Source organism: Sceloporus undulatus, chromosome 7 (genome assembly GCF_019175285.1).
Source record: "Sceloporus undulatus isolate JIND9_A2432 ecotype Alabama chromosome 7, SceUnd_v1.1, whole genome shotgun sequence".
In the NCBI taxonomy this organism is placed as follows: domain Eukaryota; kingdom Metazoa; phylum Chordata; class Lepidosauria; order Squamata; family Phrynosomatidae; genus Sceloporus; species Sceloporus undulatus.
In genome coordinates, this window is record NC_056528.1 from 15,978,763 (window position 1) to 16,001,633 (window position 22,871).

Sequence of the window (22,871 nt, forward strand, 5' to 3'; positions counted from 1 at the left end):
ACAGCATCGGCCAAAGCTCAAGAATGATGGCAACTGTGTACCAAACACCTAGAAGGGACCTGTTACTTATATGTATATCTTGTCGCTGCTCAAGGCCGCATGCTTTGTTCTCCTGCTACTACTTTATCCTCACAGCAACCTGGGGAGGTAGGCCAAGCCGAAAGACTGAATGGGAAAAGGCCATTAAATTGGAGTGGGAGTTTGAATCCAGGTTTTCTGGGTCCTTGTCCAACACTTTAATCCAGGGCTAGGAAATCTGTGGCTCTTTGGATGTTGTGACCTGCAGTTGCTCTTATGCCTGGCCAGTGTGGGAGTTGTAGTCCAAATAATCCGGAAGGCAGAAACATTTCCCTGCCCTCCTACTTCTATAACCACTACATAAAACTGCCACCATGGAGAGATCTGGAATATCACAACAGATGGTCTTCTTGGGCTGCATCCCAAGGCAGAAATATGCCAGGTGGACTCCACTTTAACCGCCATGGCTCCATGCTATGGAATTCTGGGAACTGTAGGTTGCTGCAGCACCAGAGCTTTCTGACACAGAAGGCTAAGGCCTGTTACAAACAGCCAAAATAAAGCTGCTTCGAGTCACAGTGGAGGTATGGTATTTCAGTGATGCATGCGTCCTAAGAGTCCAGAAGTCGCACCAAAGCCACGCTCTAGCCCTAAGGATCATTGAAACACCATACCTCCACTGTGACTCGAAGCAGCTTTATTTTGGCTGTCTGTAACAGGCCTAAATGTCTCACAAAGCTACAATTCCCCGAACTCCATCTTATTGGAACCTTATAGGAACAGGGACATACTTGTTCTATTGACAAGGGGCACAGAAAGACAAAAAAGATATCCACCAAAATCCCTTAAAATGTTCTCAGAATAATTTATTAAATACATTAAAATTTGAGTATATAATTTCACTGTTAAAACAAAGTTGATCCAGTAAAATAAAATATGCACAGTCAAAGAGAGAGAGAGAGAGAACCCAGTCATCCCATGTAAAAACTTGGTGCAAGGAGTGGGAGAATTCATGTCCCTTTTACTAGGGTCAACGTTGTTTGGTGCAAAGGGGAGCTTTAAATCCGCTCTTGCAAGCAACTCAGAAGTTGCTCGGAAAAGATGGAAAGGAGAGGCAGGTAAGCCGAGAAAAAGGCTTCGGTTTAGAGGAGGTGACTTTCTGAATGGAGGAAGGGGCCACGCTTCACACGTCACCAGGAACGGAAAACTGTTCCAACCCCAAATGTCAGACGATGCCCTTAAAATTAATTTCGATGATTGCAAGATTTGCTGAGTTAGCAGACCAGCTCAACTGGGAAGGCACTGGGTAGGAAAGGTGTTGAAAGCTGCCCAACAGACATGGAAAGAATGTTTTGTGCAGAGCTCAGAAAAGTTTGGTACTACCGCTCCCAGAATGATTCCAGCTGGGATTTGGAGCGTTTTCATACAAAGAAAGTAATTCTTCCTCACTCTGAAAAATAGTCTTGCTCAGTCCGAAAGCACCGTTGACCTTATCTGCAGAGGCCCACGGCATGGAGGAAAACATGGGGTGGGAAATGTGATTCCCAACTAGAGTAGACCCATCAAATATATTGCTGAATGCTGACACATTCCAGTGGGTCTAGTCTACTTCAGTTATGCCAAACAGTAAGATATTAGTGCTATCCGGTGCCCGATGGGCGGATGGATTGCCCCAGCACCCAATGCGCCTTCAGCAACAGGCATTCCAATTCCAAAACTAAGGAATCTGGTTTATTTCCTTTGCAAAAGAGGAGACCGCCACCACCACCCAGGCTCACTTTCTGGGGAGACAAGAAGAGGTAGAATCAGGACAGAATGGTGATTGTCAGGCATTTTCCAACCATCCAAAGCTGGGACTTTTGGAGGCGGACGAAGTCAAGAAAAAGAAGGAAGGGGTATGTAAGAATAGGTGCCGGGAGGTGTCTTTGGAGCAGATCTGGGCCAGCCAGCGTGGTTTGAACGTATCACAGGAAAGCCTGGGATTACTTTTTGGTTGTCCTAAATTCCCACAACACCCCAGCCAGCATGGTCACAAGAGGATTCTGGGAACTGTAGGCCAAAAAAGGTTATTGTCCCAAGCAGGATTCCAGTGGATAGAAGGCCTTGGCTGGTGGAAGGGAGGATGAAAGAGAGGGAAATATAAATAAAAGGCATTTCTACCCAAGACAGGCCAATGCCCATGTTATGCACTACACCGCTATTGTGCCTTTTTGGAAAGATAAGTTGTGCAACTAAACCTCCCACCATGCCCACTGTTGCCTGTTCTGGCTGGGGATGATGGGGATTGCCTTTCCCACCTTGGCACAAATGGCAAGCATGACTTCTAACTAGGTTCTGCAAGGACCTATTCAAGGTCCAGAAAGTATCTGAAGAGCTATGTTTTAGCACTTGGAGAGCTCCTGGCTTAGAACCAAAGTGTTCACAACCTGACATGGGAGCCACCAACCTCCATTCTGTTTAGACCAGTGGTTCCCAATTTTTGGCCCTCCAGACATTTTGGACTTCAGCTCCCAGAATTCCTGTTGCCCAAGCTGGCTGGGACCTCTGGGAGTTGAAGTCCAAAGCATTTGGGAGGACCAACATTTGGGAACCACTGACCTAGACAATCCTTAGCTGGAACAACAACACTCAAGAGCTCCAGCCACGGATGATGGGTGCTGAAGTCCAAAGCACTTGGAGGACCAACATTTGGGAAACACTGTTCTAGACAATCCTTAGCTGGAATGCAGACTCTCATCCGCTCCAAGGAATGATGGGAGTTGGAGTCCAAAGTTATCTTGTGGGGCCACAGTTTCTCCACTCTTGCTTTATAAAAGGAATGTGTGAACCAGTGTTGAGCCAGTATGGCCCACCAACAGCTGACCAGCCCAGCTGTAAGAGATCAACCCTCTCCACATACTGTCCCTTGTACAGAAGGTAAGGAGTGGTGCTAAAAGATAAAAACCATAGATTCCCAAACAAATACATATGTACATTCACACACAGTGTGGTCCACACGCTCTTTCTCACACACACCGACGACTCGGTAGCATTCCAGATAAGGCATCATGGTTGCTCAGATCATAAAAGCAGCAAGGTAAGATAGGTGACTGTATGGTACAAGGACCAAAGTGGCTGGGCAAGGCATCCGGGAATAGGCAAGCAGTTGCCGGCGAATCTTGGATTGGGATGGGGTGGGTGGGAGACCACCCTCCCTCCTAGGCAACACTTTGTATTGTCCTTCCTCCTGACTTCAAATGGTCCAGATGAGTTCCTAGCCTAGTTCCCATTGCTAAGGCTGGAAGTTGCGCTGCTGCAGCTCTGTTCATACGAAGGGGGTGCCTCTGAAGAAGAAGAAAAGGGACAATAGTTAAGACACATCTAGTCCACTCACTCACCCTTGTTTTCTCTTCCTCCCAAATCCAACATTTTTGAAGAATTATTTTTAGATCATCTTCAAGGAACCAGTGTGACAAAGTGAGGCATTATCAATAAACATCATCATCATCATTGTTGTTGTTGTGTTTCTTCAAGTTGTTTCTGACTTATGGTGACCCTAAGGCCTATCAATGGGCTTTCTTGGCAAGATTTGTTCAGAGGACATTTGCCATGGCCTTCCCCTGCGGCTGAGAGAGTGTGACTTGCCTAGTCCACTCTCCCAGCAGAGGGAGGACCTCTGTGAGTGATGGCACAATAGCAGCAAATTGATACCAAACCCACCATCAATTTTTATTTGCCTAGTTAAATTCCTGTATCATGACCCAAAAAGTCTCAATGGGGCCAGGTATGCTAGTGTCCGCACAAGCTCCGAGGTCCTCCAATGCAACTCTATGGTCAATTACTACCTGAAATTGATCACAGACCTGTGCTGGGGGACCGCCAGATGCCTAGAGAGACTTTTTGGCCCCAGGGAAGTGAAACTACAGTTACCAATCCCACAGACATGTAGGTCAGACTATACACCAGTGGTTCCCAAATTTTGGTCCTCCAGATGTTTTGGACTTCAGATCCTAGGATTCCTGACTTTTGGCCGCACCGGCTGGAACTTCTGGGAGCTGAAGTCCAAAACCTCTGCAAGACCATCATTTGGGAACCAATGCTGTACACTTGTGCTTGCGAGATCCTTCACACTGAGGGATGTTTCAATGATAACAGAGGGGAAAATGATGTGCCCTTCCCCTGCAAGTACCCAAAAGTTGGCAAAATGAATATCAACCTGCAAATGTTGAGTCCTTCTGGCTTAAAAACAGGTCAATTTTCTGAAGTAATAGGAAAATTTCTGTACACGTTGAAGAAGATGCTTACCATACGGGTATCCCCAGGTGCTATACTCCGGAGGAAGGATGAGGGAGCTGGCCGTGGCAACCGGTACAACAGCTCCTTCAGCATAGTAGGGGACTGTGGCCCCTGTGGATAGGCAAAGGGTGGGATGGTTTGGAGAGCTGGTCTGCTCAGAGTCTAGCCTGACTTCTGGGAAGCTCAAACCAGGTGCGTAACTGAAGGGCTGCTGCTGAGAATGACTCTTGGTAGGGATGGAAACGTTGTCCATAGGGTGAGGGTAGCCGGAGGCAGCCTCTTCATCTTCGGGGGGAGCGCTCGGGACCACGGGCGATGGGATGTGCGGGACCGACCGGGCCGGGCTAAGAGGGATCCTGTTCACAGGGATGTTGCCGATGTAAATAGGGAGAGCGACGGAAACCTCGGGAGACTTGAGAGAAACCTGAGAGAAAAACAAGAAATCCAATGCAAAGGATGAAAAACTACCAGAAGAGCCATGAATTGGAAACAAGAGCTTGGAAATGATGGTCTATAACCTATCGCTGGTTCCAACTAGAGTTTCTTGTTGTTGTTCTGTGTTGTGTGCCTTCAAGTCATTTCTCTGAGCAACACTTTTTCAGACAGATTGGACTACATCTTCCATTACCCCCAGCCAGCAATTGGAAATAATGGCCTCTAGCATAACACTGGTTCCATCTACACTGCTCCCTCGGGTTACGAAATTAATTCGTTCCGCGCCCGCTTTCGTAACCCGAAAAGCCTTCGTAAGCCGAATTGCCATAGGCGCTAATGGGGAAAAGCCGCGTTTCGTGCGAAAAAGCGCCGAAAAGCACCAACATTTTTTTTCGTAACCCGAAAAACATTCGTAACCCGGAACAATTATTTCCAATGGGGATTTTTCGTATCCCGGAAATTTCGTAACCTGGGTATTTCGTATCCCGAGGTACCACTGTACTAGAGTCTCTTGTTGTTGTTGTTGGGTATTGGGTGCCTTCAAGTCATTTCTGTACATGTTACCAGATAGATTGGACTACATCTTCCATTACGTCCAGACAGCCATTCTATAGCTTTTCTGGGGTCAATGAGAGCTGCAGTCTAATCCAGCTGGTTGCTGTGTGCTTTCAAGTCGTTTCCAATTCCAAACACATTCCAAATGTGTCCAAACACATTTGTCTTAGAACTCACTCTTGGAGTAACTAATGACTTCTTTACAGTAACTTTCCAAGATCTGCTCGCAACTCTCAGAGGAACAGTAGCCTAACCTGGATGTAGTAGTCAATATGGATGAGGCTGCAGCCTTGCAAGATGGATTGAGGTAGGGCCGGCACCAAGATTTGCTCTCTCCAGTCGGCTCGCTTCCATGCCTTCACAGCCGAGCCTTCCACTTCGGCGATGGTCCTCAAGTCGTAAATCCACCGCTTGGATTTGTAGGCGACTTTCTGCAGGAAGGAGGAAGGTTAGAAGAATGATCCTTTGGCTGAGCTTGGGTTATCTAATCCCTACCCAATTCTAACCCTTAAAAGCTGGGATACTCTGCAGACATTGTTGGTCTGCAAGTCCCCAAAACCCTAACCAACGATGGGGAATCATTCCAACAAATACTTTGCAAAGAATTGGCAAGATCAAGGTTTACGTTTTGGAATGAATTTATTTTTAAAACTATTTTTAATCTGTGGATGTTTGAATCCATGGATAAGGAATCTGTGGATATGGCAGATCGACTGTAATGAGGTATCTTGGTGATACCTGAAGTCTAAACACAAAACTCATGTATGTTTCCTACATATACACCCAGCCTGAAGGTTATTGGATACAATATTGTTAATAATTTTGCACACGAAACAAACTTTGTGTACACTGCACCATCAGAAAACAAAAGTGTCACAAACGCAGCCAGCCATGGAAAAAAGTGTTGGTTTCTAAAATATTTTGGCTAAGTGGAACTGAACCTCTATGAAGTTCTCAGATTATTGGCCAGAAATCTGAGGAAGTGGGTTGTAATCCAGGGAAATTTGAACTAGAATAAGCATGACCAAGTGTCTTTAGGCCTATGTGCACAAAAGTGAAGCATACACATCCAGGATTTGGCTCAGTTACCTGGATAAGACTTGCCACAATGGTGCTGGTGTCCCGGCCAGATTTGTTCTCAATGTCCGTCCGCAACTGAATGGCCTGCCCCACGACGTAGCCCTTGAGGTCAGTGGTGGCTGTTAAGACCACATTGCCGGTTTTCACAAGCTTGTAGTTGAACTTCTTGGTGATGGATGTTGTGTTGGGCTGCTGCAGGAAGGACCGCAAGAATAAGATGGGAGAAGAAAAGGAAAGAGATTAGGAGAGAACAAAATTCGAGAGCCAGCATGGCATAATGGTTTGAGCATTGAGCTACAACTCTGGAGACCAGGTTTCGAATGATCCCCACTTTGGCCATGAAACCTGTTGGGTGACCCTGGAAAAGTCACACTCTTTCAGCCTCCGGGGAACACAATGGCAGACCCGCTTCTGAAGAAATCTTGCCAAGAAAACCCCATGATTGGGTCTCCATAAGTCTTCCCATACTGCATTACCTCAATTTCAGGGATGTCATTGAGGTTAAGAGGGCAAAGGACATAGAAGATCTTGTTGCACTTGTGGTCCTTGGAAAAACGGGGCGTCTCAATCACGGCTTTAATCTGATGCAAGACTTTTCCAAAGGGCCCTTCGAAGGACGTCGGAGCTGAAGCTAATTTCCAGAGAAGACAATATAGAAGAAAGGAGACCATTACATTACTTGCACCAGGCTTGCTTGTTTGCTTGTTTCAAATGCACAGAAATCTCTTGTGCGGTCAGTTAAAAGACTGTCTTTTATTGTATATACTCAACTATAAATCAAATTCATGCATAAATCAAGGGCAGGTTTGGGGGCCAAAATTATGGATTTTGATATGACCCATGGATAAGTCAAGGATAAAACTTTGGGTCATGTAATGAAGGATGTAACAGATGAAGCAAAACAATGGCCTGTTACAGACTGCAAAAATAAAGCTGCTTCAGGTCTCTTTGGAGGTATGCTGTTTAAATAATGCATGCATCCTAAGAATCTGGAAACTGCACCAAAGCCACACTCCATTCCTAAGCACTGGAGTGCAGCTTTGGTGCAGCTTCCGGATTCTTAGGACCCATGCATCATTTAAATAGCATACCTCCAAAGAGACCCGAAGCAGCTTTATTTTGGCAGTCTGTAACAGGCCATAGCGAAGGAATGCACAACATTCCTGCAAGAATAACTGGTTTTGGTCATCCAAAAGGCTGGATGGATGAGAGAGTAAAGTGAAGTCAGTGCTTCCAAGACAGATTAAACTCTTGCCTTTCACCAGGAGATGGTTCCCTTTTAACATAACGTTAAAGTCCAGTACTTGTATTGACCCATGGATAAGTCGACTCAGGTTTTTTGGGTCCATTTTTTGACTAAAATTTCCAGACTAATATATGAGTATATACAGTAATTTGCACCAAAATATGTTTGATTCCAATGCAATGCTTTAATCGCCATGGCTCCATCCTATGGATCTGTAGTCTGCCATGGACCCACAGCTCTCGATAGAGAAGGCTAAATGGATTCCGTAGTATGGAGCCATGGCAGTTAAAGCAGTGTCAAACTGCATTAAATCTGCAGTGCAGCTGCAGCCTGAGACATCTAAACCAGGGGCATCAGTTAGAAGACACACATTTTTACCTTACCTGGAAGTAGAAACTGAAAGGGGAAAGTATGTTCTCCAGCCGCCAGGGTCCCTGCAAAATACCAAGGGAGACATAGAGTGGGTAAACAAGAAGCGCGTGCATTTGTTTTAATTATTATTTTACTCATTGTAGACACACTATGTGATGGCTTCTTTCAAAATGCAGCCAGGTATGACTCTGAAGACCAGGGTTCAATTCCCAGCTCTGCCATGAAACCCACTGGGTGACTTTGCGAAAATCACACTTTCTCAGCCTCAGGGGATGGCAATGGCAAACCCCCTCTGAACAAAGCTTCCCAAGAAAATCCCATGATAGGTTTGCCTTGGAATCGCCATAAGTCGGAAACCTGAAGGCACACAACACCACAATGACATTTCCTCCTGTGCCTGTACCCCCCCCACCTCCCCAAATTAAGAAAAGTGTTATACTCAATCTGGCCACGAGGAGGCGATCAGCAATAACTTTTCATCTGCAGCTCCCCATCCACAGCTGCATCTGCACCACAGAATTAGTGCAGTTTGATACTGCTTTAACTACTATAGCGCCATGCTATGGACGCCTATTTAAAAAAGCAGTTTGTAAGGAGAGGAAGCGTGTGTGCAAATGAAAACAGAAATGCATGCACATTCATGCACACACATACATTTGCAAAGAGAAGAATCATGATATGACAGAGGAAGCCAACCTAGGAAACACATTCAGGGGCATCTGTTTTGGCTATGCAGCAAAGTACAATAACATCCAAAATCCACAAAACAGAGATACCTTTAACCAGCCAACTATCAGGTGTTTTGTGCATTTTGGCTGATTAATGGTATCCCTATTTTGTGGATTTTGGATGTTATTGTACTGTTAATCTCTCGCGCCCCCAAAACCTCTTCCTACGATCAGTGCAGACCTTGGAAGGCACACGTTAGCAATAAAATTGTAAAGGTCAGAGGCACCAGATCCAGTCTGATCTTGGATGCAAAGCAGGATCAGCCCTGGTTAGGGCTTGGATGGGAGACCGCCAACAAATCCCAGGTGCTGTGAGCTTTATTTCAGAGGAAGGAACTGGGAAAACCACCTCTGAGGATTCCTTACCTAAGAAAGCACTATGACATTCATGGGATCGACAGGCGACTGCAAGGCACATACACACAGAGCTCACCTACTACTGAAATACTATGGCGGTGGAAACCTGAGATGAAATGCAGGAGGCATCCCTAGAAACATAGACATGCATTTCAGGTTTCCACCATCATAGGATTTTACACATTTTCACAGGGCTTTTGCTAGGAGGAAGGAGAAGAAGGATGTCGGATGCAACCTCTGCTTGGCCTTAGCTCCTTCCCAGAAGCCGGAACAAAGAGCTCAGTGTCTCTCCACACAAAAGCTGTTCCTGAAATTTTCGCTCCCAGCTAAAAATACCTCTGTGAGAAAGTCATTCTGAGCAGAGAAGCCTGGGTCAGATTCCACCTGTAACCATCCCCTCTTCATCCTTTTTCATTTTGCTTCTGAAAAATGAGAGGAAGGCAGAGCTAACAGACCTGGCGGAAAGGACCTTATTTCTGCAGGCCTTCCAAAAATTGCATACAGTTTTCCCCCCCCCCCCCCCAAAATATGCATCTATATTTTCTCCTCCAAAATAAATAATAAATACAATAAATGTTGCCTCCACCAAGTATTGGTTACAAAACAGTCTGCGCTCAAAATGAACAAATGCACGGACTTCACAAATCGGGAAACGAAAGAGGAAGAAGGTGTGAGAAAGAATGAGACGAGAGAGGTTTTAACAAACAAAGGCAAAAAGGAGGCTGAGTTACTAGCATCACAGTATCTAGAGGAAGCCTTTCTTTACCTTCAGCCACGGGGAAAGTAATTAATTGCAAGCAACTAGTTATTTGTAACTCATATATTGCAAGCTCTGCTGTCCGCAGAGCTCAATTCAAGGTGACATTTTGGAGATGTCATTGCCTTCAAGTTGTTACGACTTATCCAACCCTAAAGTATTCCTGTTCCAGGAGCACAATTTGTTTAGAGGGAGTTTGCCTTTCATCATCTTCATCATCATTTATTTCTACAGCACCATCACTGTTGTTATGCGCCTTCAAGTCGCTTCTGACTTATGGCAACCCTAAATCGAATCTTATCATGGAGTTTTCTTAGCAAGTTCAGAGGAGCTTTGCCATTGCCTTCCTCTGAGGCTGAGAGAGTGTAGTTAAGGATTTGAGCCCTGTCTCCCAAAATTTCAGTTCAATACTCAGAAATATGTGACTAATCCTCTGGAATTTCGTACTCTGTTGAATGCAACAGTACCAGCTTTGGACTTTGGACTTATTTACCTTCAACATCCATTAACTGGAGCAGCCTATTTATCTGGGGTTGCTTCCTTTCTTCAGAAAAGAAAAGACAAGACACACCTCGCTTTACGGAGAGAAACCAAAGAGCTTTGCGTGACCCAGAGGACTGCCTTTAGCATTTCGAATGCTTCCAAAATCCTCACACAATGCAAAAAAAGAAAGGTAGAGCAGGATGCCTCTCAACCGTAGAAATAACGCAGATTGACACTACTTTGAGTGCTGCAGCTCCACCTTTTGAAACCTTGGGATTTGCAGTTCCAAAAGGTCTTTCACCTTCTCTGCTGGAGTAATGTTGACGCCTCCCAAAACTGCAAATCCCAGGATCCTGTAGGATGGAGCATTGGCATTTAAAGTGTTTTCAAAGTGCATAACAGTGGACCTTTAGTATCCATCTGCTCAGGTTTGGTTCAAGGAACGCCCATGGATACCAAAATCCGTGGATGTTCAAGTCCCTTTAAACACGGTGGCATAATAAAATGGTGTCTCCTATATAAAATGGCAACGTCAGGGTTTTCTTTTAGGAATGTATCATTTTTGGAAATATTTTCAGACCATGGATGCTTCAGTCCATGTTTTTACAGTGTAGATGCACACATCTACAATTGCAATGATATTTCCAGTAATTTGGGATTACTAGCAAGTGCCAATGCAGCCAATGCCAGCAGATCTTTGTTTCTTGAGGAGGAAAGAGTGGAATTCCACTGAAGGTCAAGGCGCAAAGAAACAATGCCGGCATTGGGCAGCGTTCCTACAAAGGTGGCGATTGATTTCGGGTGAAAAGGCCCGAATGTTGTGCCCTCTTTCCCACCTGAGACACACTCTTGTGTACACACTCTGCCCTTGAACAAGCCCACAAAGAAAATGTGCCAGTCATCTTTTGCAGATACGTGCCCTTGGTTGGTTAGATGGCAGGGAAAGAAAAACAGGTTGAGCAGCCGCATTTGCAAAATTGGAGGAAGGGGGGGGGAAAGGTAAGCAAAGCTTATCTGAAACGCTGACTGCTTAAAAGCAAACAGAAAACCTACCTGTTTCATTGTTCAACGGAAAACAGCATCATAAAAGATTTTCCCCTATTGCACAAGCTGTGTCAGATTCGGAACAACCACAAGGAAAAGAAGGGGAGGAACTGAGAAATGTGTTTTTAAAAGTCTCCAAGTGCTTAGTTGTTGTTATTGTAGTTGTTGTGTGCCTTCAAGACGTTTCTGACTTATGACAACCCTAAGGGGAACCTATCCTGGGGTTTTCTTGGCAATATTTCTTCGAAGAGGGTTTGCCATAGCCTTTCTCTGAGGCTGAGAGAGAGTGACTTGTCCAAGGTCACCTAGTGGGTTCACACGGCTGTGCCAAATTCGAACTCTGGCTTCCAGGGTCATAGTCCAATGCTCAAACTATTATGATACAGTTCCAATTCTAACCAAAGCAGTCCTTGTTGTGTGCCTTCAAGTCATTTCTGACTCATGGTGACCCCATCAGGGGGTTTTCTTGGCAAGGTTTGTTCAGAGGAGGTTTGCCATTGCCATCCTCTGAGGCTGAGAGAGTGTGACTTGCCCAAGATCACCTAGTGGCCAGGTACTGCAGAAAGCACAGCCTAAAGACACCGTTCCCTCCAAGGTACAAAGTCCGGAAATGATTCTGCCCAGCCTCTCTGAGTCCAAACTGATGTCAGCTCCATTTACAGTCAGGTGGAGCGAATGACTCACCTGTTACGCCTACCTAGCAACTGTAATATGTCTCTCTCTGTGTGCGATGCCAACAACTTGGCTGACGCACAGCATACCCATGGCATTCCTGACCCAGGTTGCCTATTGTTGTCATTGTTGTTGTGTGCCTTCGAGCCCTTCCTGATTTATGGTGACCCTAAGGCGACCCTATCATGGGGTTTTCTTGGCAAGGTTTGTTCTGAGGAGGTTTGCCATGGCCTTCCCTTGAGGCTGAGAGCATGCAACTCACCCAAAGTCACCCAGGAGGTCTCATGGCCAAGCAAACCATGAAAGGTTTGCCTTAGGGTTGCTATAAGTCGGAAATGACTTGAAGGCACCCAACAACAACACCTACGATATGTTTGATGCACAGGGTTGTTTCTTTGGGTTGTAAACCTCTGTAGCTCTTTTTCGTGCATGGTGTAATTCTTAACATGGAAGGAGAGCGAGTCACACTCTCTCAGCCTCATGGGGAATGCCATTCCTCCTTTCATCCTTTGTGTGACTTGCTCAAGGTTACCCAATGGGTTTCCATGGTTCAGCCAGGATTCGAACCCTGGTCTCCAGAATCATAGTCCAATGCTCAAACCACTATGCCACCCTGGCTGGTACCTCCCCAAAGTACAAATTCCATGATCCCGTAGCATTGAGCCATGGCAGTTAAAGTGGTGCCGAACTGCATTATTTCTACAGTATAGATGCACCTTCGGCCTAACTCCTAAGCATGTAAAAGCCACTGATAATCCCCATTTCCAATTTATTGATCCATTCATCTCTGTGCTGTGCAATAAAGAAAGGTGTTGCAGTGACGTCTGAGGTCAGGACACCGTAACCACAGCACAGTTAGCTGCCTATGGCCTGTTACAGACTGCCAAAATAAAGCTGCTTCGGGTCTCTTTGGAGGTATGCTATTTCAAAGAGACTTGAAGCAGCTTTATTTTGGCAGTCTGTAACAGGCCTATGACTCCATGGCTTGCCATTCCCTGGAGCTACAGAAACATTTCCAGGGAGCCACTTCACACAAGAGAACATTTCCTTGAGAGAAATTGAGCTGCAGTGCATACAGGAATCATGGTCCGTTTGTCTTGCAAAAACTGTTGCAAAACAAAAAAGAAACACAGGTGGGAGAAGGGAAATAAGGGAGCAGCTGTGAGAAAACAAAGCAAGAAAGGAAGACAGGTGTTGCAAATTCCTCCTTGTTGTTTGTTGCTGCATGCCTTCAAGTAGTTTTCTGGCTTATGGAGACACCAAGGCGAGTCTATCATGGTGGTTTCTTTGCACAATTTATTCAAAGTGGGGTTTTTTCATCACCTTCCTCTGAGGCTGAGAGAGTGTGACTTGTCCAATGGGTTTTCACAACTGAGCGGGGATCCAAAACCTGGTCTCCAGTCCAACACACTGACCACAACACCACACTACAGTCCGCCTTCCATATCCATGGCCTTTTTATCCATAGATTCAAGCATCCACGGTTTGAAAATATTTCAAAAACAGATAAATTCGAAAAAGCACGCCTTGATTTTGCCATTTTATACAAGTGACACTATCTTACTGTGCCATTATATTTAATGGGATTTAAGTATCCATGGATTTTAGCATCCATGGGGGTTCCTGGAACCAAATCCCAGTGGATACAAAGGGTCCATTGTGTGTTTTGTGTGTGTGTAAGTGGGAGCAGGAGTGTGTCCGAAGGGCAGAAGGTGACCTTTGAAAAGTTGTGTGGGTCACATCCTTACGGTCACACCACACACCACTAAGTTGTGTCACCATAGCCTTCAGATGCTTATCACTAGCAACTGGGAGATAAATGCCAGGTAAAAGGTTACTTGGAGTGGCAGGAAGACAAATTGATATAGAAAAATTTGGGCAAAAACCAAAGATCTCAGAGACCAGCACAGATGTTACACTAGCAATGGTTTAACTATGATGGGTTCTCCTTTCTCACCTGTAAATCTCACCTACTCCTTCTTAACCACACCAAATTTTTATAATATAGTGTGGAAGTAACACATCACAATTCACGGTGTTGTCTGTAGCACCATTATGCTTTGGGGCAATGGGTTATTTCTGTTGTCCCTTGCAATGCTGTAACTGTTGACTTATGAACTAAAATACAGGATGATTCAAAGGAAAGGCACGAAACCAAAGAAGAACGGCACTATTTTTGCACCATTCTTTTTTCAGTCAATGGGCTGGCCTTAGAGTTGCTATAAGTCGGAAACGTGTTGAAGGCACACAGCGACAACGGTGACAACAAACCTTTCTTTAGCACTTGGAACTCAGTTTGCAGCCAGCAAAGGGAGCTGAGGACAAAGGGAGGAAAATGCAAAGAGGAAAGAAAAACTGGGACATTTTAATATCAGCGGAAAAAGTGGGATGGTGGAGCGTTAGTTGGGAGTAGATGGGAACCTTTCCAAGGTTGTTTTATCAGTGCGCTCTAGGCATTTGCAAAGGAGGAAAGAAACTTTTCCATTAGTTAAAGTTGCAATGCAAACAATGTCACGGGGAAAGAAAGACATCAGCACACAGACACTGGAAGCAGAATCTCAAGGCCACCCAAAATAGCACAAAACAGGTTCCCCGCTTTGGGTGGTTTGGAGAATCAGAGCAGCATTTCGCTCTACAAAAAAAAGGTTTCATTTCTGCAAAGTCCACACAGCCCCAGCAAAAGCAACCAAGCTGGTTTGCCGCACCCTTATTGCCCGTTTCCTACTTTTCCCTTGACTGCAACAGCCGAAATTCCTCCGTTTTGCTGCGCACACCCCACCCTCCGGTGTACCTTGACTAACAAAGCCCCACTGTCTGAGACCAACTGGTTTCCACCGAGGCCTCCTTGAAGGGGAGGAAAATGTTTCTGCCCTTTGCAACCTGTTTGCCAGCCGGTGGAAGGGGAGGCCGTCCATTCAGCGCCGGAGAGCCTGGCGCCCGGCCAGGTCCCTGGTGCCTTACGGTGTGGCGCCGTGCCAAGGGCTAATTAACAGGCCTCTTCCTAGATGGCTTGAACCCGTTCCAGAGGCGGAAGCGGCTGCAAAGAGACGGTTGCGTTCCCTGGTTTAAAAATAAAACAAAACCAATGCAAAGAGGTGAAGAAGTGAGGAGACGGGGGACTCGATTAACACACTAGATTGGGATTCGGTACAAAAAAACCCAAGGGCAGCTGCTTACATAGACATGCATGCTCTCGGTCTGCACCAAACTACAAGGGGTTGGATGCAGGATATGAATAAATAGAATAATGATCTTTGTTGTTTGTGTTGTGCGTCTTCAAGTTGCTTCTGACTTATGGTGACACTAAGGCAAATCTATCGTGGAGTTTTCATGGCAAGGTTTGTTCACAGGGGGTTTGCTATAGTCATCCTCTGAAGCTGAGAGAGCATGACTTACCAAAGGTCACCCAGTGGGTTTCCATGGCTCAGCTGGGATTTGAACCCTGGTCTCCAAGTGTCATAGTCCGACACTCAGACCATGCTGGACGATGATGACGACGACGACGACGATGGAAAGAATCACTAACAATTGAATCAGGATGGTTCTCCAATTACTATAACACCATCATCCCTGAACCATAGTATGTAGAGATCTTGTAGCACCTTTGAGAGTAACTGAAAGAAAGAAATTGGCAACACGATTCTATGAGCTTTCGTAGACTTAAGTTTACTTTCTCAGATGCATTTGGAGATCCTCAGATCCTCAGACGCATTTGAGGAAGTAGACTGAAGTCTACAAAAGGTCATGCTGCCAACTTCTTTCTTTCAGTTAGTCTCAAAGGTGTTACAAGGTGTCTTTACATAGTGATTTTACTAACACAGCTATATCTTTGAATCCCTGAACCTTTGTTTGCAAGGGCTGAAGGGAGGTGTGGGCCATCACCAACCAGTGGGCCACAAGTTGCCCATCTCTACCCTCAATGAATGCAAAACCAGGATTAATAAAAGTGAGAAGCATTGGGCACCGTCCAGCTTTTGCAGGGAAACACTTCCACCCACCTCTTCTGTCCCATTGCTTTGCTTCCATCTTACCTTTATCTGCCAGGGACAGAGTCGTGTTGAAGTACTGCTCCTCCACCGTCCAAGCCGTGTCATTCATTCTGTTGGACACCCCACAGGAACCTACGCAGCTCACCTTGATGGCTGGGAGGGGAAGAGACAGAGGAAAGGGGAGAAATATTTTAATAAAATAATCAATAGTCAATCAATCAATCAATGAATAGGTACAATCAGAAGCTAAACTAAGGATTTGTCAGGCTTGGTGACTTGAGTTCACAATCACATGCCTTCATCTGCTGTCACATTCGTATGTTTATTAGTGAGTAAAAGAACATGAGATCCGCGGCAGGTGATGCGATGGCTGATCTCTGACACATTAATATACATAGGTAGCAAGTGAGGAAACTGGTGTTAACTAAGATACACAATGCCTAAGTCAAATATTAGAAGCGGGTATTGTCTCTCTCGACAGCAACCACCCTCTTTGGGATTTAGGTATGTCTCCTAGCAACATCATTTCCTTTGGAGTTTATTCCTGGCAGGAGGGGAATGAAGTAGGTTTTTAAGCGTTTCCCACACAATAGTTTCAAATCAAGCCAAGCGACTCTGAAGTCTCATTGCAGGAACTGAAGCAGCCCAAAGGTGGAAGAATAGGGATCTGCCTTTAGCCTTCAGAGATAGTCCAAATTCTCTGCTGCACGTGCTACTGGGGGGGAAAAATCTTATTTTTTGGCCTTCTAGGGGACTTGGGCGCATGCTTTTGGCACCTTCCTAGGCACCTAGAGAACATTTGCAGAGGGGAGGAAAATGCTTATTGTGCAAAAATAGGTCAAAATACAAGTATTGCAGGAGGTTTGTTGTTCCTGCGTGCCTTCAAGTTGCTTCCGACTTATGGTGACCGTAAGGTAAACCTATCGAGGGTTTTTCTTGGCATGATTTGTTCAGAGGAGGTTCGCCATTCCCGTCCTCTGAGGCTGAGAGAGCATGACTTGCCCAGGGTCACACGGTGGATTATTAGAGGAGGCATAAGCACAGAAATAAGGAATAGGGCACACATAAACTGAGGAGACGGAATAATCCGTAGACTGGAAAAATCAGACACTGAAACTGACAAACCCGTTCAGCCCTAGACTTTGGGTGAGTCTGCCGGCATTGTAAGATCTGTTTTCTTTACACACATAAACCCAGCATAGGGAGGATGCACAAACCTGTCCAGCAGGTTGACGTGGACTTCAAGCCTACAGCCATTTCCTAGATGGCCCTTTGGTGGAAAGAGCATTATAAATCAACATTATTATTACTGAAACTAGTCCAACTCAACACGCGTATGAAGGTATGAAGATCCTCCCTTATGCTCCTGCCGACTCATTTGCCCCAATTTAAAATGATCTGGTATTGCCCCCAATTCAAACCTCCATCTCCTCTTCAAACATCAGCATCCCAAACTCTGAAGGGGAACCTCACTCCAAGAGATAGAGAGAAAGATTCCCGGCTATCGGGAGAACATAGCAGGTCTCCACATTCGCTGGGGTTAGGGGCATAGGACCTCTGTGAACGTGGGGAAATGAAAATAAAATAATCATTTTTTTATATAATCTGAGAAAACATCTCTCTAGGAATATCTCAGTCATCCAATGCAGCTCTATGGTCAAATTCCAGCAGATGCTGACCTAGAGATTCCTAGAGAGAACATATTCAGCAAATCCACATATGACCAAATTTGCAAAAGTCAAAGCCATAAATGTGGAAGGCCAAGTCTATTTCTGTTCACTCCTGTTGTATTAACAACTAAAGATGCCAACTAAAGGCCAACCGTAACATTGAATGCATCCTCAATGACCACAAGGCTGGAGCTGGGGGAAGTTGGGTCCATTCAGCTACACCATTAATCCCCAAACTTGAATCTTCCAGATATTTTTCACTTCAACTCCCAGAATTCCTTACTATTGGCCGGGGCTTCTGGGAACTGAAGTCCAAAATGCCTGGAGGACCAAGGTTTGGGAAATTCCACTGGCGGGAATTGCTCACCAAAAAAAAGCCAGCACACACACACACACATTTTGCAAAGGTGGCCGGTTGGCCACCAATATATTCCAGACCACTGTCCAAACACGGCATTAGAGCTCAACCGGGTGCATCCCAGCAAGAGCCAGACCAATGTAAACACGCCGCAAGCTACCATCCAGTTTGCGTGTTTTACAAATGGAAAAGAAACATTGACTGTTGACAGAAAGGCGGCCAACGGAGCCTGTCACCTTGGCTTTCAAGGAAGGAACGGAGCCATCATGAGGTTCAGAAGGCCCCTTGTTGGATGCCCTTGGAAGGCAAGAAAGAAACCAGAACAGTGTCACTCCATTTTCCTCTTCCAAGTGGTTCAATATAGCTGGAATACAGAAGCCCACCACTATGGTTCTCTGGAAGTAGCAAGACATTTGAGGCCAAAATGTATTCCACTGAGATCTGTTTGACAGTGGAAGACGCAGCCTTGGAGAGTGATGCAATCTCCTCCTTTGGAGGCTTTTCAACAGAGGCTGGATGGCCATCTTTTCGGAGTGTCTTCTTGCATGGCAGACTGGATGGCCCTTGGGGTCTTTTCCAACTCTATGATTTGTCATCTGTTGGCCCAAGCCAGACATTCGTAGGGTTTACATGTGCCCAAGTGAGCAAAAGGGTGGGAAGTGTGGGACCCCCTGGCCTTGAGAGATTTGGGTATCCTATATCATCTCATCCCATCAATCCCACCAAACCAAGCCTTGGAGAATTTTATCCAGATGGCTCTGACTTTTGGAGTTTCAGCAAGTTTTGTGCATGCCTCTTCATGCACCTCTCTGCAATGGCAGAGAGCTGAAAATGTGTCCCTCTGTTCCTGTTTTTGCTGAAGAACCAGGTTGTGTATTCAGCCTTGACCTCAGTACAAGTACAGAATGTATGCTGCTGCTGAGACAAACTTTGGACAGAGTAGACCAGACCACACCTTCTTGACAAGGAAGAAAGAAAAAGCAGGAAGAAAACACCGCATACTAGCTGAGTTACAAGGAAAGCTTGCTGGCTGAAAGGTCTAGATGCTCATCCCTAATTGAGAAATCCTAGGTTTCCAATACAAGTTAAAATGGAATAACAGTGCCGTGTGCGATTGGCCACATCTGCGCTGCAGAATAATCCAGTCTGACTTCCATGGCTCAATGCTGTGGGACTCTGGGATCTGTAGTTTACTGTGGCACCAGAGCTGTCTGATTAATAGCTCACCAAACTGCACATCCCAGGATTCCATAGCATTGAGCCATGGCAGTTAAAGCGGCACCAAGATGGATTATTTCTGCAGCGCAGATGCAACCACTGTCTCCAGTCTCTGCATTCAAGATCAGAGTACCCTTATGTCCGGTAGACCAGGGTTCAATTCCCAGCTCAGCCCTTTAAACTCACTGGGTGAGTCACACTCTCTCAGCCTCAGAGGATGGCAATGGCAAGCCCCCTCTGAAGAAACGTGCCAAGAAAACCCCATGATAGGTTCGCCTTTGGGTCGTCATAAGTCAGAAATGCCTTGAAGGCACCCAACAATGACAACAACTGTTTAGTTCAGCACAGTCAGAGTCGTTTTTATAGCCATCACACAACAGCTTGCCCAACCCAGACTAAAATTCAAACAATTAGTCAATTGTTAATAATAAGAATAAAAATAAATAGTTGCATTGGCAGGCCATGGAAATGGGCATCTGTCATGTGGGCAGCCACAGCTTTCTAACTCCCACTCTCTCCAAGACCTTAAGAAAGCAATCCACATACACAACCAAGGATTCGGCATGTGCGAATTCACCATTATTTTTATCCTCTTAGGGAGGGAAGCAATGGAGAGGCCAAAATGGCTACCTGAAAATGTGCCGGGCACCTGGCAACCTGAATTTTTGCCAACCTTGACTTGCAATAGCAGTTGGTGTTATATGTGTGGGGATGGGGCAGCGGGTGTGAATCCTCCCTGGGTTTCAGTCTGTGAAGCCCTCCCAGAAGAGAACCAATCCCTTGGTTATCCCCTTTAAAATTCATACTATACACAGGAGTGGATTCATCATGGGATACAACACTGCCTACCCATTGCATCCTCCAGATTGTAATATCTTTCATGGGGGTTGCAAAATAAGGGCAGGGGCTCAGAAACCTACATTTTACCAGAGTTCAGATACCTAGCCACATTTTCCCAGTTAGTTTGTCCCTGTTGCACATGATAGTATCCAGAAAGCAATTCATTCTTGTCTTTCATTGCAATGATTTTTTGGGGGTGGGGAGAAACTTTAGGTTTGATAAAACCAACGGATTGCTGCGTGAAGAATGTCCTCCCAAACAGCCTTGAAATGTCCTCAAAAAGGAATCGGGTACGGACAGAATCCCATTGGTGAATCATTGTGTGCTTTTGCATATTTTCCAATGGATAAAATGTATGACAGAGAAGGCTAAACATCTCACCTGACTATAAAACCCAACATGGCACAGAATGGAGCCCTGGGAGTTAAATCGGCATCAAGCTGCATTAATTCTGCAGTGCAGAGCAGACCTTGGTTACTTGCAACTCACTACTTCCAAGCGCCGGCATGGTCCTATGGGCATGCCCACACACAGCACTGACTTCAACATTTCCCTGCAAGTCTGCAGTTTCTTAGCAACGGGCACAGATTAGAACTTGCCAGTTTGCAAAGTTTGCACAGCCCTGTCGGCTGCTCTCGAGTGATAAGAAAAAGAGTCCGGGTGGATCTGGTCAGACAGGCTCTTTCTTTCCAACAGCTGCCCCTGGGAAACTAGCAAGTTGGGGCTGAAAAACAAACCCCTTTGTTTTGGCTTCCAGCAACTGGCATTCTCTAAAGTAGGTTGCTTCGGCACATGGGATGCTCTGGCAAGCCATTTACAATAGCAGTTTAATTCACCATCCATCATTATTACCCTAAGGTGACCCTATCGTGGGGTTTTCTTGGCAAGGTTTGTTCAGAGGAGGTTTGCCATTACCTTCCCCTGAGGCTGAGAGTGTGTGACTTGCCCAAGGACATCCAGTAGGTTTACATGGCTGAGCTGGGAACTGAACCCTGGTCTACCAAACATAAAGATACTCAAATCTCACCCCTCCCATGCACCAGTGGTGTCACTTTTAGAACATAAGCATTGACATATATAGGCCTAGCTATAAGAAATGCAGTGGTAGCTGGTGGACTCCATGTTGGCTGGGCGCGAAATCCCTTTTATATAAGACAGGACACCATTTTACTATGCCGTTGTATGTAATGGGACTTGAGCATCCATGGATTTCGGTATCCACGGGAGGTCCTGGAACCGAACCCCGGCCCACTGCGTATGCAAGAAGCAGCAAACCTTGAGATAACCTCGTCCCGAGCCATTTACGACCATATTGGTTGAAATAAACCCTTTTAATGGAGCTTGGAAACAGACTGGAAGCTGAGGCAGACAAAGCGCTGCTGTAACATAACTCTCCTAAACACACCATCTGAACCGCAGGGCTTAAAAGAAAGGAAGAAAAGACTATGAGCTCACCCGCCATCGAGCTGTCATCATCTTTCTTATTTATATAAAGGCTGGCTTTAGCCAAGCCTTCTCATCACAATATGAGCCATCATGTGTCACAAACCAGCCCAAACAGACCGTCAAAGGCAGCTTGGCTTATGAGAACAAGCATTTCCCCTCCTCGCTCTTCTTTTCATCTCCTTCTTTGTGGGTTTTCCCCACTGATTAACCCATGCGGATGTCAAAATCCATGTCCAAGTGGTTTGAGTGTTGGAATATGACTCCGGAGGCCAGGGTTCGATTCCTCACTCAACCATGTAAACCCACTGGTTCATCGCCTTGATAGTCACACTATCTCAGCCTCAGGGGAAGGCCATGACAAATCTGTTCTGAACAAACCTTGCCAAGAAAACCTCGTGATATGTTTGCCTTAGGGTCACCATAAGTCGGAAATGACTTGAAGCCACACAAGAACAACAGCAACAAACCAAAACCTTCAGCTTATGGTCTCCATAGGGAGATACACTTTCCAGGAGGGTGGCAGGGATGACATCCAAACCACACAGTTCCATACTATGGAATTGGTAGTCTTTGGGGAGAGGATACTTAGACTTCTTTCATGCTACATCACACAATAGATAGCCAGCACGGTCTGAGCATTTTTATTTTGCTGTTCCAGAGACTAGGACATGGAGCAATGGATGCAAACTACAGGAAAAGAGATCCCACCTAAACATTAGGAAGAATGTCTTGATGGTAAGAGCTGTTCGACAATGGAAGTCACTGCCTTGGAGTGTGGCGGAGCCTCCTTTTTTGGGGAGGCTTTTAAACAGAGGATGAATGGCCATCTGTTGGAGGTGCTTGGATTGTGTATTTCTGCATGGCAGAATGGGGGTTGGATTGGATGCTTCTTGGGGGTCTCTTCCAATTCTGTGGTTCTATGACTCTGGAGAACAGGGTTTGCATACCCACTTGGCTACGGAAACCTGGTTTGGGTCCAGATTACCTCCAGGATCTCAAACCATCATATTGGCTAACCAGATACCGCCAATAAATTTTCAAGTCTTCCAAGACGGTCATGTGCAGCTGCGCTTTGGTGGATCCAAGACACACAGTGAATAAGTTTTTGACTAATAGGGACATTGATCCCTATTACCCCCAAGTATAGACTCATCGCCTCGAAAATTTCCTTTCAATTTCCAACTAAAACCCAAAGCAGATCCCTGTTGATCAGGATCACCAGCATCTACTGATTCTCCCCAAAACCTGGCACAGTTTTGCCCAAGAATGTGTTGCTTGCTTCCCATTGAACTGTAGCTGTGCACCGCTGTGACATTGTGGCGGAGATG

At 45.6% G+C, this 22,871-nt stretch overlaps 1 protein-coding gene across 1 annotated transcript; it reads right to left on the reverse strand.

Annotated features, from left to right (window-relative positions):
* Positions 1–869: 869 nt before the first annotated feature.
* Positions 870–20,496, reverse strand: LOC121937309 (arrestin domain-containing protein 1-like). Its single transcript, XM_042480416.1, has 8 exons — positions 20,479–20,496; positions 16,054–16,164; positions 7,993–8,043; positions 6,840–6,994; positions 6,373–6,555; positions 5,538–5,714; positions 4,303–4,717; positions 870–3,341 (listed from the first exon to the last, which is right to left on the reverse strand). Exons 2-8 carry the CDS (start codon positions 16,118–16,120, stop codon positions 3,277–3,279), a joined length of 1,113 nt encoding a protein of 370 aa, XP_042336350.1. The 5' UTR covers positions 16,121–16,164; positions 20,479–20,496; the 3' UTR covers positions 870–3,276.
* Between the last annotated feature and the right edge of the window lie 2,375 nt (positions 20,497–22,871).